Raw genomic sequence first — 12776 nt, 5'->3', positions numbered from 1 at the left:
CTGGGTCTGAGCCTGGGCCCGCTGAGACCTTGGCCATATTGCCCAGCTTTTTGTGCCTCAGTTTACTCATCTGTGAAATGAGGGGTATAATAGTGCCTATATAATGTGGTATTGTGAGGCTTAAATGGGGTGGTGCATATAGAAAGTGCTCCACGGATAAGAACTGACATTCCCTGGAGAATGGTTCTTGATGAATTCAACAAGTGTAGATTGACAGGCAGACCCAGAGCTAGAGCTGGGGCCAGGAAGATGAGCGGTATGAGTTCTGTTGCTATGCTTATATGAAATCTCCCTAGACTCTTCCAGTCCGTTTTGGTTCCTTCTTTTCCAAAAAGAAAAAGCCTCTCTCAGTTTCACACCTAACTGCTTTCTGTTTTACTCCGTCCGATCATGGAGTTGGGTTCCTTTTTTGCCTGCTTATTACTCACTCTCTCTCTCTCCCCCCCTTTATTCCTCTTCCTCCTTTTCTCTCCCGCCCCTCTCTGTGCTGATGTATTCTTCCCCCCACCGTCCCGCCCCCGATCTCCCCGGGTCCCCTCCGCCCTGCTCCCACCCGCCCCTTCCCCAGGACCCTGTGTTCTGGATTGCTGCTGCCCTCTTCTGGTAGGAATCGGAGCTGCAGCAGGACTGGGCTGTGAAGCTGCTTGGAAGGCGTCCTTTTGTGAGGAAACCGTCCCAAGGAATACAGGGGGTGGGAAGGAACGCACTTCAGGTCCTGGGAGTGCTCGCGCTGGTCCTTGACCCTGAGCCTCCAGGAGGCGCCTGTGGAGGCCAGGGTCTTAGCGCTCTGTTGTCCCCTGGTCGGTTCAGGATGGCCCCCGAGGTGGTGATGTGTGAGACCATGAAGGACACCCCGTACGACTACAAGGCGGACATCTGGTCGCTGGGCATCACGCTGATTGAGATGGCCCAGATCGAGCCCCCGCACCACGAGCTCAACCCCATGCGGGTGCTGCTCAAGATCGCCAAGTCCGACCCTCCCACACTGCTCTCGCCCTCTAAGTGGTAAGGAGCCTGGAGGCCTGCCCGGGGGTGTTTGCAGGGCGGCCAGCGGCCCTGGGTGGCGGGGCAGGTGGGGTGAGGGGAGGCGGGGTGCCGGGCTCTGCTGTCCCTGCTTGGCCCCACAGCGGGGGAGCAGTCAGGCCTGGGGGTCGGCAGGCTTTTTCTGAGCTCCTGGGCCCTCAGAGCTCCTTCCTCCCTCTGTGCTCTGAGCATCAGCTCTCCGTCCACGCAGACCGCGGAACCCAAATAAGCCGGATCCCGCTGCAGGAATAAGAGCCCACATGAGCCCTTGCAGCCACACGGCGCAACCCTAGGCTCGGAGTTGGGACTCAAAGCCCCAGTACGGCTGTGTTCCGCTGCGTGGCCTTGGGCAAGCCCCCTCTCTGATTCTGCATCCCCTCTGTCAGTGACCAGAGGGCAGTCCTGAGGTCGCCTCCGCTGGCTCGCTTATAAAGGCGACCTTTGTCCTTTGAGGGGCGTGTTTGGGAAGCACGGGACTCTCAGGAGAGTGGAGTCCCTGATGCGGGAGTGTTCTCGGCTCTTCCCCGCTCCCAGCTCACTTCCCCCACCTGTCTGTCCTCCCAGGTCTGCAGAGTTCCGAGATTTCCTGAAGACAGCCCTGGATAAGAACCCAGAGACACGGCCCAGCGCTGCGCAGCTCCTGGAGGTGAGTGGTCCCCCCTCCCAGGTGGCTGCCCGCCTTGACCCAGAAGCTGGGTTCATCCTCACCCTGACCTGGGGGCGTCGTGCACAGCCGTGCAGTCACCAGCCAGCGTGCCCTGGGCACCCATACCCGCCAGCCCTTGTGCAGGGAGGGCGAAGGGAGACCAGAGTCCTGTCTGCACGGAACTAACCTTCTGGGGGAGGGGGACAGGCGGCCGATGAGCAGCACAGGGGAGGGGCTGCTCTCCTATAAAAGGAGGACGCGAGGGGCTCTGTGAGCCAACACCCAGAGGAGGCGAGGGGGCCACACGTGGTGCTCGAGAGTGGAGGTGGAGGCCTGGGATGGGGGCATGATGGGTGCAGCTGGCAGAGGCAGGAGGCCTGGGTGCGGGGGCTGGGGTGAGCACAGGGGTGTGGGAGGTGGGTGGGCTGGAGACAAGGTCAGAGCTGCACGGAGTGTGCCCAGTCCCAGGCTCAGTGCTTCCCCAAGAGGACTCTGGGTACGAAGCATCTAGTCAGTCTCTCCACTGTGACTATTATAGCAAAAGGATGCAGAGAAAAAGGCGCATGGGAAAGGCAGGCAGAAGTGCCTAGAGTCCCCTCCCTGTGGAGTCACAGATGACACACCGAGTTCCCCAGCTGTATTCTCTGGTGGCACATGGGAAGTGTTGTTTTCCTGGGAAGCATGTTGGAGAACTCGGGGCCTGGGGTTTCACTGGCAGCTGACCACATGGGCAGCCTCTGCTGGCACAGACCAGAGTTCCAGGCTCCAGAAGGCTGGGCAGGTGGTCCGCATGGACTCCATCGTTTGCACAGTGCAGGCGAGTCAGCCCCTCTTATCAGTTCACGGTGGGAACCCTCTCCAAGTCCAGGCTCCCAGAAAAGGGCTAATGATGGGAGCAGCCTTCCAAAGGAGAGCTGGACCAGGTCACGGAGGGTAACATAGGGCCTTGGGAGGACGTGGACTTCACCCTGTTTGGGACAGGGCACCTGTGAGGGTTTGGAGGGAAACACTGAGTTACTCTTACAAAGGTCTCTCTGGCTGTTGGACGTGGCATCTGGGAGACCAGCCAGGGTGACAGGTGACTCGGGGAGCATCCCCTTAGCTGGCTGAATGACCTTTGGGTGGGGAAGTGGATGGTGGCTTCCTTGAAGCTGTTTGAAATACTGGAGGTAGCTGTGAGCCACCCTTGTCCAGAGCCGATGCCTCAGGCCCTGGTGTCCGCAGCTGATGGGGTGAGTGTTGGAGCCTTGGCAGCTGTGTTTGAAAACCTGCACACACCACTCGCCCGGCCGTCTCCAGGTCGCCTGGCCACTGTTCCTGGGAGCACCAACACTGCTGGGAGAGGGAGAGGAAGCGAGCCTGGGGTCGGGCAGGGGCTGGCCCTCCAGCCCGTCCACCACTCTGGTGCTTCCCCCTGTGTGACCGCCTCTGACTGCGGTGGGAGGAGAGGGGGCCGCGCCCCACCGCGCCCTGGAGGCTCTCTTCACATGCAGCCGCTTTTTCCCAGCGCTGACTTCCTGTGAGTCAGGCACTGGGGCTGGGCTGGCGCTTAGGGCGTCCCTCTGGGCTCTGTGCACAGTGGTGAAGTGTGTGGCCTGGGGGTGGGAAGGCCTGGGTTCAGATCACAGGTCTGCCGCTTCCTGGCTGTGGGACCCTGCTTGAGGGGCTTCATCCTGCCGTGACCCTGTTCCCACTCTGAAGTGGGGATAATAGTCAGCCCCCCTCCCCTTACAGGGTCATTGTGAGGGTTAAGTGGAAGATCCTGGAAAGTGCTTAGCTAAACTGTGCAGTGCTATGCTCAGTGACTGTTTGATGCCTTGAATTAAATTGTTTAAAAGTGGAAAGAAACGGGGATGCAGACTGGGGTTATCTGCTTGGGGTCACGATTGTTCCTTGTGGGTTTCTGCACTGTGTTTGCAGTCACGTGGCTGGAGTGACGGTGGCCTCACGCGTCAGGTGGGGAGGCGTTGGGCAGGGACGGTCTGGGCAGCCGGCGGTGGGGGTGGGGTGGGCCTGCTGTCATCGTCAGATGCGAGAGCTCCAGGCTCCTCAGGCCGATTGTTTCCTGTGAACAGTCACCTCCCGGCCTGGAACATCCGGCCTCCGGGACGCTGCCGTGAAGAGACCAGCTGTCTCTCATCCCACATGGCAGCCCGGGAGCCTCAGCCTGGGCCGGGAATTTCCTTTCCATAGTTGGGGGAAAAAACCTTCCTGCCAGAGGACTGTTTGCTAAGACAGAAGGGTTGCAGAAAAAAAGAGAGATCCTTCCGCATAAATAAAACTGCTTGCAGAGCTTAGGCTACCGTCAGCTTTTTCCATGTGCCTATTTATCTCTTGAGTTAGGGAGGGTGAGGCATTGTTACCCCTGTAGGTGAGGTCCCAAGGCTCAGGGAACAGAACAGGCCCCCTGAGGTCATCTGGCTTTGAGTGGCCAGATGCGAGCCCAGATCTCGTGCTGCCAGCCAGCGCCTCCTCCAGAGCTGATCATGCCCCCGCCTCAGCCCTTGCCTGACTGCTGGTTCCTCCTGGCCCGCACCGTTCCCTGCATCCTGCCTTCAGCTGACTGACTTCTGCCCCTGCTGGCTTGTGGTCCATTCATTCGCTTGCCTGGATGTTAGTTGGGGACTGACATCACTTGGTGGTACCCCAGGCTCTGAAATGAGGCTCACCTGCCGGGAATGTGAGTGGTCCCCACCCTGAGCCTCCGTTTCCTCCTCTGCAGGGGGTGGGTCGTGCTCACATCACAGAAGCGTGTGAGTGGGTGCAGGTCTGTAGCCACCTGACGTCTGGAGCATCACTGGTGCATAGTATACACTTGTTGAATTTGCTCTTAAACCTGCTCCGCTCTAGCACAGCGTACTTTTCAAGGTTGTCGGCACCTCTGGACGTCATGGTCAGCTCAGGCTGCAGCGCTGGTTTTGCGGGCCCCAGCAGCGGTCGCAGGCGACCCGTGTCTTCCTGCTGTCGGTTCCTGATGTCAGGTCTCCACGCCCTCTTGGTTTCCTTCCTTCTCACTGGTCACTAGCCTGTCTGTTTTGGCTGTTCTCTTTCTCCAGCTGATTCACATGAGGTTTGCCAGGGCCTTTTCCTCCATCTCCATCACCTCGATGGGCTCGCCTAGTTTGCCTGCAGCCCGGACTGCCCTGCTCAACCCCAGACCCTTGTGTCCGATTGTTTCCCTCCACCCCCCTTAGTATTCTCTACCCGCCTTAGGTGTCCACAGGCATCTCAAACTTAACAGGTCTGCCACTGATCTTTCCCCACATGTGCTCTAGCAGTGATTTTCCCACCCCGGTTGATGGCAGCCCCACCTTGCCAGCAGTCAGGCCCCAAACCTTGCAGTCATCTTCTCAGAGGGATTACCCGGTCTTTCTCACACACTCTGTATCCATTCTACCAGGGAGTCCCATCATCCCTGCCTTCTGAACATGCCCAGAATCCAACCACTTCTCACCACCTCCATTGTAGCTGAGGGAAAAGCACAAGGGAACTCCTATACCTCCTGAGTCCACGCCGCTTGAGACTCCATCTTACTCAGGATAAAATCCCGAGTCTCAGTGACCTGCAGGGTCCTGCATGGTCTGCCCATCTCACCTTGATCCCTCGGATCTGTCTCTCTCTTACCCCCTCCCTCTTCCCCAGCCAACCAGCCTCCTTGCTGACACTCCAGGCGCCCTCCCGCCTCAGGGCCTTTGCGCTGGCTGTCCGCTATGCCTGGGCTGCTCTTCCCGTAGACACCCCCACCTCTTTCCTTTCTTCAAATCATTGCTCACATGGCAGCTTCTCAGTGAGGCCTCCCCCAGTGTTCTATTTAAAACTGCAAACCACCCGCACCCCTCACGTTCCTAACTCTCCTTCCTGTGCCCTAACCTTTTTTTTGGAGGGGGCGCTGCATTGGGTCTTAGTTGAGGCACGTGGGGTCTTGGTTCCCCAACCAGGAATTGAACCTGTGTCTGCTGCATTAGAAGGCGGATTCTCGTCACTGGACCACCAGGGCAGTCTTCCTGCACCACTTTAGTTCTCCATGGCACATAGCACTTAGAGTATATAACTTGTGTATCAGGTTTATTGTTGGTCACCCTGACCAGCGTGTCAGCTCCCTGGGAACAGCAGCTTTTTTTTTTTTTTTTTCCACCAGTGTGCCCCAGTCATCCAGAACAGTGCTTGGTATGAGAGGGCCTTCGACTAAATATTTGCTAAATATATTTATTTTTACTTAGTAAACTGTTATGTAAGCTTTTTCCCATGCCAGGTTCGATTCTAAATGTTTACGAATGTTAACTCATTTAATCTTCGTAACAACTCTGAAGTAGGTATTGTTTGGATCTCCATCAAACAGATGATAAGAAACTGAGGCACAGAGAGGTCAAGTAGCCTGCAGAAGGTCACACAGCATGTAAGCGACAGAGCTGATTTCTGGTCATCTGGTTCCAAACCTGTTCATTTGACCACTCTAGTAAGCTGCCTCTCTGAACGAATGAAGGAGAGAGAGAAGAGAAGGAGGAAAGTTAGGAGGTGGGGAAAGGAGAATGAAGGAAAAATACCGACGCCTGAAAACTTGGAAGTATTATTAGACATTTTTTAAAGCTAGTCTTGGAGTGTGGGATATCCCGGTTGGTGGTTTCTTTTTTTGTTTTGATTTTCTTTTTTTATTTGGTCACACTGTTTGGCATATGAGATCTTAGCTCCCTGACCAGGCATCTAACCCATGCTGCCTACATTGAAGGCAGAGCCTTAACCCGTGGACCGGGGAAGTTCCCGGCTGATGACTTTTAAGTACACAGAGGAAAACTGGGCTCAATGTCTTGGAAGCTTGACTATGCAGATGGCAAGAGAGGTCCTGGCTGGATGCTGGGTGCCAGTTGGTAAGCTTTGCGGCATCATGGGGCTCATCTCAGAGATAGCACAGAGTAGCTGTCCTCGTCCTGAAGGAGCAGACTGCTGCGTCCCCTCTGGTCCAGGTCTTTCTCGGGGGCACCTGAGCACCTTTCCAGGGACCCTGTGCCTAGATGAACCTGTCCCCAGGTGGTGCACAGCGTGCTGGCCGTCGGGGAAGGTCCCACGCCTTCCGGTGCTGCATGCTGTCTCTCCTTTTAAACACATCCCGGAGGTGACAGAGCTGGGTCAGTGGCGGGGGGGGGTGTGTGTGCTTTGTGTCCCAGAGCAGTTTACAAAGCAGTCTTCTGGGCCTCATCAGACAGGAGGGCCTGCTCCGTCTGCCAGCCTCGCTTGCCCGGGGATTCCAGGAGCTTGGGGTCCAGAAGTGGCCCTGCTCGCCTGCCCCTCATCAGAAGCTTTCTTCCCCACAGTTCCCCCTCCACTTCCTAAAGACTCCAGGGTACTCAAGGGAGGCCATGGAGCAGATGTTCAGCCTCAAGAAAACACAGCTTCTGGCCAAGCTGAAGAACCACTAATTTGGTCAATATGTGATGTGGCTTGATGAAAACCTGGTATTTCCAGAAGCCTGTGTCTGCGTTATTTGTTTCTGCTGCATCTGCTTCAGCCACTGCAGGGAAGTGTCCCGTAGCTTCTTGCTCAAGTTCACATGTGTGAGGTTGTGCAATGTGAAGCTTGGGAACATTTGGGATCTGATTCTCATCCTCAGTTCTGAAGCACTGTGCTCTGTGGGGATGCAGGAGGGAACGGGAATGGCTGGGAGGGCAGACTGGCGCTAACAGGCTTCTCTGATTGTGGTTCTCCTGATGGTGGTGATGGTGATGATGGTGGTGGTGGTGGTGGTGGTGATGGTGATGATGGTGGTTGTGGTGGTGATGGTGGTGGTGATGGTGGTGGTGGTGGTGGTGGTGATGGTGGTGGTGGTGGTTGTGGTGGTGATGGTGGTGGTGATGGTGGTGGTGATGATGGTGGTTGTGGTGGTGATGGTGGTGGTGATGGTGGTGGTGATGATGGTGGTTGTGGTGGTGATGGTGGTGGTGATGGTGGTGGTGATGGTGGTGGTGGTGGTGGTGATGGTGGTGGTGGTGGTGGTGGTGATGGTGGTGGTGGTGGTGATGGTGGTGGTGGTGGTGGTGGTGGTGTTGGTGATGGTGGTGGTGGTGGTGGTGGTGATGGTGGTGGTGATGGTGGTGGTGGTGGTGGTGGTGGTGGTGATGGTGGTGGTGGTGGTGGTGGTGATGGTGGTGGTGGTGGTGGTGGTGGTGATGATGGTGGTGGTGGTGGTGATGATGGTGGTGATGGTGGTGATGATAGTGGTGATGGTGGTGATGGTGGTGGTGGTGATGGTGCTGGAGATGAGGATGATGGTGGTGATGCTTATGCAGATGATTTTTTGAGCCATATTTTGAGCTCTTACTACAATGCTTAGAACATCCATACTATTATTCCTAGGGTACAGATAAGCAAACTGAGGCTCTGAGAGGTTGACTTGTCCAAGATGTTGGAAGTGGGATTTTACCCCAGGCAGCCTGGTCTCAAGTGTAGAGCCCACAGTGTTCACTGCTATACTCTCCTGCTTCCCTCAGCTCAGTTCAGTTGCTCAGTTGTGTCCGACTCTGCGACACCATGAACCACAGCACGCCAGGCCTCCCTGTCCATCACCAACTCCCAGAGTCCACCCAAACCCATGTCCACTGAGTCAGTGATGCCATCCAACCATGGCATCATTGAGTCAGTGATACCATCCAACTATCTCATCCTCTGTCGTCCCCTTCTCCTCCTGCCCTCAATCTTTCCCAGCATCCAGGTCTTTTCAAATGAGTCAGCTCTTATTAACATCCAACTCAAGACCTTTCAGAGCCGCTCGGCTGCTGGAGTGACACCTCTGAAGGGTCCCTGTTTATAGCACTGTTTTGCTGTAGCCTTTGTACTCGCTTATGCTCCTGCCTGGAATTCTCTGTGCCCAGATCTTTCCCTGGTCGGCGGCCCCTTTACATCCCCTCAGGTCTCACCTTGAGTGTCCCCTCCCAAGGGGGCCCCTCTGACCTAAGCAGACTCCACCCCACCCCCAGCACCCCAGCCCAGGCCTATGTTCCTCCAGCCTCACACTGTCCTCTTACCTGATCTGAAAAAGGTTCTTGTCATCTGGTGACATGCCCATCATCTTTCCCGAGGCCACGGACCTTGCCTGTCTGCTTGTTTGGCCTTTTTCAGCACCTGGCACGTCGCTGGCCTCAACATGGGACCGAGGCGTGAATCGACGAATGAAGAGGGGTGTGGGAGAGAAGGATGAGAAATTAAATTCTTCATGCCTTTCAAAGCTGGTACTAACTGGAGGAAGTCCAGCTGGTTTAGAGCAATCTGAACGCCAGAGCTCTCTAACAGGAGTGAGTGGCGTTGGTTTCTGGTGTGCAGGGTCAGGTCCCCGGGTGAACAGGTATTGCTTCTGGCCGTTCACAAATGAACTAAACAGAGAAAAGCGAATAAGCAGATAAGAATGGTCTGTAGTAGACCTATCTGTGGTGAATGTGTTTTCAGGGTGCTAGACAATTTATTCTCTTTAGTCATTTAGATACTACCCTGCAATCCTGTTGACACTGTTGCTCCAGTGATAAATTTTCTGACAGTAAGAACGGTGAGTTTCATTGGAGCCTTCCTGCAAATTTCAAATGAGCGAATTCCAATTTAATGACCACTCCTAACATGCCTTTCTTTTTTAAAAAAAATTATTTTTATTTATTGGGCCGCGCCAGGCCTTTAGTTGTGTTATGTGGGACCTAGTTCCCTGACCAGGGGTCGAACTTGGGCCCCCTGCTTTGGGAGCTCAGAGACTTAGCCATGGACCACAGGGAGCCACTGTGCCTTTCTCAGCGGCCCTGGGTGAGTGTGGGAAATTGAGGACTCCCGCGTCCCTTTCCACACCCTGATGCAGTGCAGACTTGCAGTAGGGAGATCTTCAGGTTCGTTTACCATCTACTGAGGCCTTAAAAGCTTGGGTGTATCCCACGGACCATGAAATAACTTTCACTTTTTAGAGATGTGACATTTCTGAAAATGCCTCAGAATATAACATATACCACTTGGCCTCAAGATTTTGCAAAACCCAAGACCTATACAAGCATTTCCATAGCAGCTTTATTAAAACAGAAGCGGCCATCAGCCGCAGAAAGAATAAACGGCTGTGCCATTGTCATGTGATAGAATGCTGCCCAGGAATCAAAAAGGAACAATCAGACTTCCCTGGCAGTCATCCCAGTGGTTAGGAATCCTTGCTTCCCTTGTAGGGGGCATGAGTTTGATCCCTGGTTGGGGAACTAAGATCCTGCATACCACGTGCTATGGCCACAAAATTTGAAAAAATAAATAAAAATAAGTTTTAAAAAAATTAGAAAAGGAACCGTTTACTAACATGCAACAAGGTAGGGGAATCTCATAGTCTCAGCTTAGTTGTGTTGAGTGAAGAAAGCCAACTACAAAAGACTACATATTTTGGGATTCTGTTCAGATGGAGGTAAATAACAAGCAAAACTAGTCTCTGGAGCTTGACGGCTGAGGGCAGTGGGTTTGACTGCAAGGGGGATGGGGACTTTCCTGAAGTGATGGAAATGTTCTGTGTCTTGAGCTGGGTGGTGGTTATACTAAGTCTGTATATATGGAAAAAGTCACTGAACTTAATGATTTGTGAACTTTCCTGTGTGTAATTCCTCAATAAAGTGTGTGTGTGTATATGTATGTACATACTATATATTATATCGTATATTACATATTATACTCTGTGTGTGCACACTAGATGTTATATATGGTACTCTGTGTGTGCACGCTGGATATTATATATGGTACTCTGTGTGTGCACACTGGATATTGTATATGGTACTCTGTGTGTGCACGCTGGATATTGTATATGGTACTCTGTGTGTGCACGCTGGATATTGTATATGGTACTCTGTGTGTGCACGCTGGATATTGTATATGGTACTCTGTGTGTGCACGCTGGATATTGTATATGGTACTCTGTGTGTGCACGCTGGATATTGTATATGGTATTCTGTGTGTGCATGCTGGATATTGTATATCGTACTCTGTGTGTGCACGCTAGATATTATATATCGTACTCTGTGTGTGCACGCTAGATATTATATATTGTACTCTGTGTGTGCATACTAGATATTATATATTATACTCTGTATGTGCATATACTGGGTTTCTTGCATTACAAGCAGTCTCCTGCATTGCAGGCAGTTCTTTACTGACTGAGCCACCAGGGAAGCCAATATTTTTAAAACTACACCTTTAAAATCTTTTTAAGAAGTAAATTAACAGGGAATTCCCTGCAGTCCAGTGGTTAAGATTCCATGCATTCACTGCTGAGGGCCCAGGTTCAATCCCTAGTCAGGGAACTGAAATCCCACAAGCCACATGGCATGGCCAAAAAAATAAAAAAGAAAAATAAATTAACAAACACAAATAACCCTCCTGAAACATTATTTTTTGCTCCCACTTTGGGCTAAACTCCTCTCTGTGCTTGATCTCCTTCCACCCTCATACCATCCCTGTGGGTTTGCTATGATTTTCTCCATGCAGAGGTGAGGATCCTGAAACTCAGAGAGGGAAAGGGACCTGCTCAGGGTCACACAGCTAGTGAGCAGTGGAGCTGGCATTTGCCCTCTTTCACCACACACAGGACTTTCTGAGCTGCCTCTGGGTCTGCCTGACCAAGTTCAAGTTCACATCTCCCTGAGGGATGCTGCCAGCCTCCTCTGCCTGGGGGATCGCCTTCCCCGGCCTTGGGTGCCCCTCCTCACCACCCCCGCCCTCGCCTGCTGTGATTCTCACCCAGCTGTCTTGCCCTTCTCAGCATCCCTTCGTCAGCAGCGTCACCAGCAACAAGGCCCTGCGGGAGCTGGTGGCCGAGGCCAAGGCTGAAGTGATGGAGGAGATTGAAGACGGCCGAGATGAGGGGGATGAGGAGGATGCGGTGGAGGCTGCCTCTGTAAGGAGATCAGGGGGTGCCGGGGAGCACTGGGGAGGGATGGGGTCCCCGCATCCCTCAGCTGGGGCGGAAGGGCACCGGGAGGCGCAGGAGAGGTTCCTTTCTGTTCTTTCCCAGCTCAGAGGTCACAGGCTCCCACGCCACCGGTTACGTAAGACAGCACAAGGGCCGGGATGAGGCTGCAGGGTGTGTTGGCCAAATCCTATAATTTTCAGGGAAGACCCGGAATTGGAATTTTCTGTGGGATTTTCCAGGTTTTAAAAGTTGGTGGTGGACTCCTTTTGCTTCCCAGCCTGCTCCCTGTCGTGACGCACATACGGAATGAGGATGTGTGTAGCACACAGTGGGCTCAGTGCATGGAAAGGCTGCCTGTGATCAGAGGCAACAGGCCGAGGGGCTCCGAGCACCCCAGACCCCGTCTGGCCATCGCGAGGGCCCAGGGGACCCATGTCTTGGCACGCTTGTAACCCATCTGCAGCTTCGGCACTTGGCTGGGTGTAAATTTAAATTAAAGCTAACTTAAACTTTTTACAAAACATTTGTGTTAGCCACTCAGTCATGTCCGACTCTTTGCAGTCCCATGGACTTGTAGCCCTTGAGACTCCTCTGACCCTGGGATTCTCCAGGCAAGAATACTGGAGTGGACTGCCCATTCGCTTCTCCAGGGAGTCTTCCCAACCTAGGGACTGAAATCGAGTCTCCTGCATTGCCGGCAGATACTTTGCCCTCTGAGCCACCAGGGAGCCGTAAAGCTAATTTAAATTTTTACAAAACATTTGAGCCAAACAAAACTCATCTGTGGGCTGGATTCTGTCCTGAACTGCCACTTTCGGATCCCTGGTCTAGTCATTTGGGGACAGCTTCCTCCAGGAGGGGAGACTTAGTGTCCAGGTGGTGCTGTGGACCTAGCAAGGCTTGTCCAGACCTGTCTGTTTGGGAAGGATTATATAGCACTTCCTCAAGTGCAGTTCATTCCTGGGAGGAGCTGGAGCTGGTGTGTAAATCCTATAACTAACCTATAACACTTAGAGGTCAAGGTCAGGACAATGTCAAGGGGAGTCTGGACACAGGGAGACCCTCCTGGACAAGGGGAGGGTCTCAGGTCTGGGATGTGTCCCACTCTTGACCTGGAAGGTGGCTACGTGGGTGTTTACTTTATTCATTAAGGGGGACGTTTATGTTTCCTCTGCAGAAATCCTTGTTCTGTTTCACAGTAACAAC

The 12776-nt window shown here is 53.6% G+C and overlaps 1 protein-coding gene and 1 long non-coding RNA gene across 2 annotated transcripts in view; one reads left to right on the top strand and one right to left on the bottom strand.

The window, feature by feature from the left end:
- STK10 (serine/threonine kinase 10) overlaps nt 1-12776 on the top strand; it is a 124948-nt gene that overhangs the window by 73664 nt on the left and 38508 nt on the right. Inside the window, exons 6-8 of the mRNA XM_061393205.1 lie at nt 811-1005; nt 1588-1669; nt 11421-11555. Of these exons, the coding sequence (XP_061249189.1) occupies nt 811-1005; nt 1588-1669; nt 11421-11555 (412 nt within the window). The remainder of the gene's footprint in view (nt 1-810; nt 1006-1587; nt 1670-11420; nt 11556-12776) is intronic.
- Nucleotides 2091-11471, bottom strand: LOC133233417 (uncharacterized). Its single transcript, XR_009731704.1, has 3 exons — nt 11399-11471; nt 8686-9030; nt 2091-6138 (listed from the first exon to the last, which is right to left on the bottom strand). It is a non-coding gene; the product is annotated as an uncharacterized LOC133233417 (long non-coding RNA).

Source organism: Bos javanicus, chromosome 20, assembly GCF_032452875.1.
Source record: "Bos javanicus breed banteng chromosome 20, ARS-OSU_banteng_1.0, whole genome shotgun sequence".
In the NCBI taxonomy this organism is placed as follows: Eukaryota; Metazoa; Chordata; class Mammalia; order Artiodactyla; family Bovidae; genus Bos; species Bos javanicus.
The sequence above is the reverse complement of the archived record's forward strand: the minus strand, read 5'-3'. Positions and strand labels throughout refer to the sequence as shown.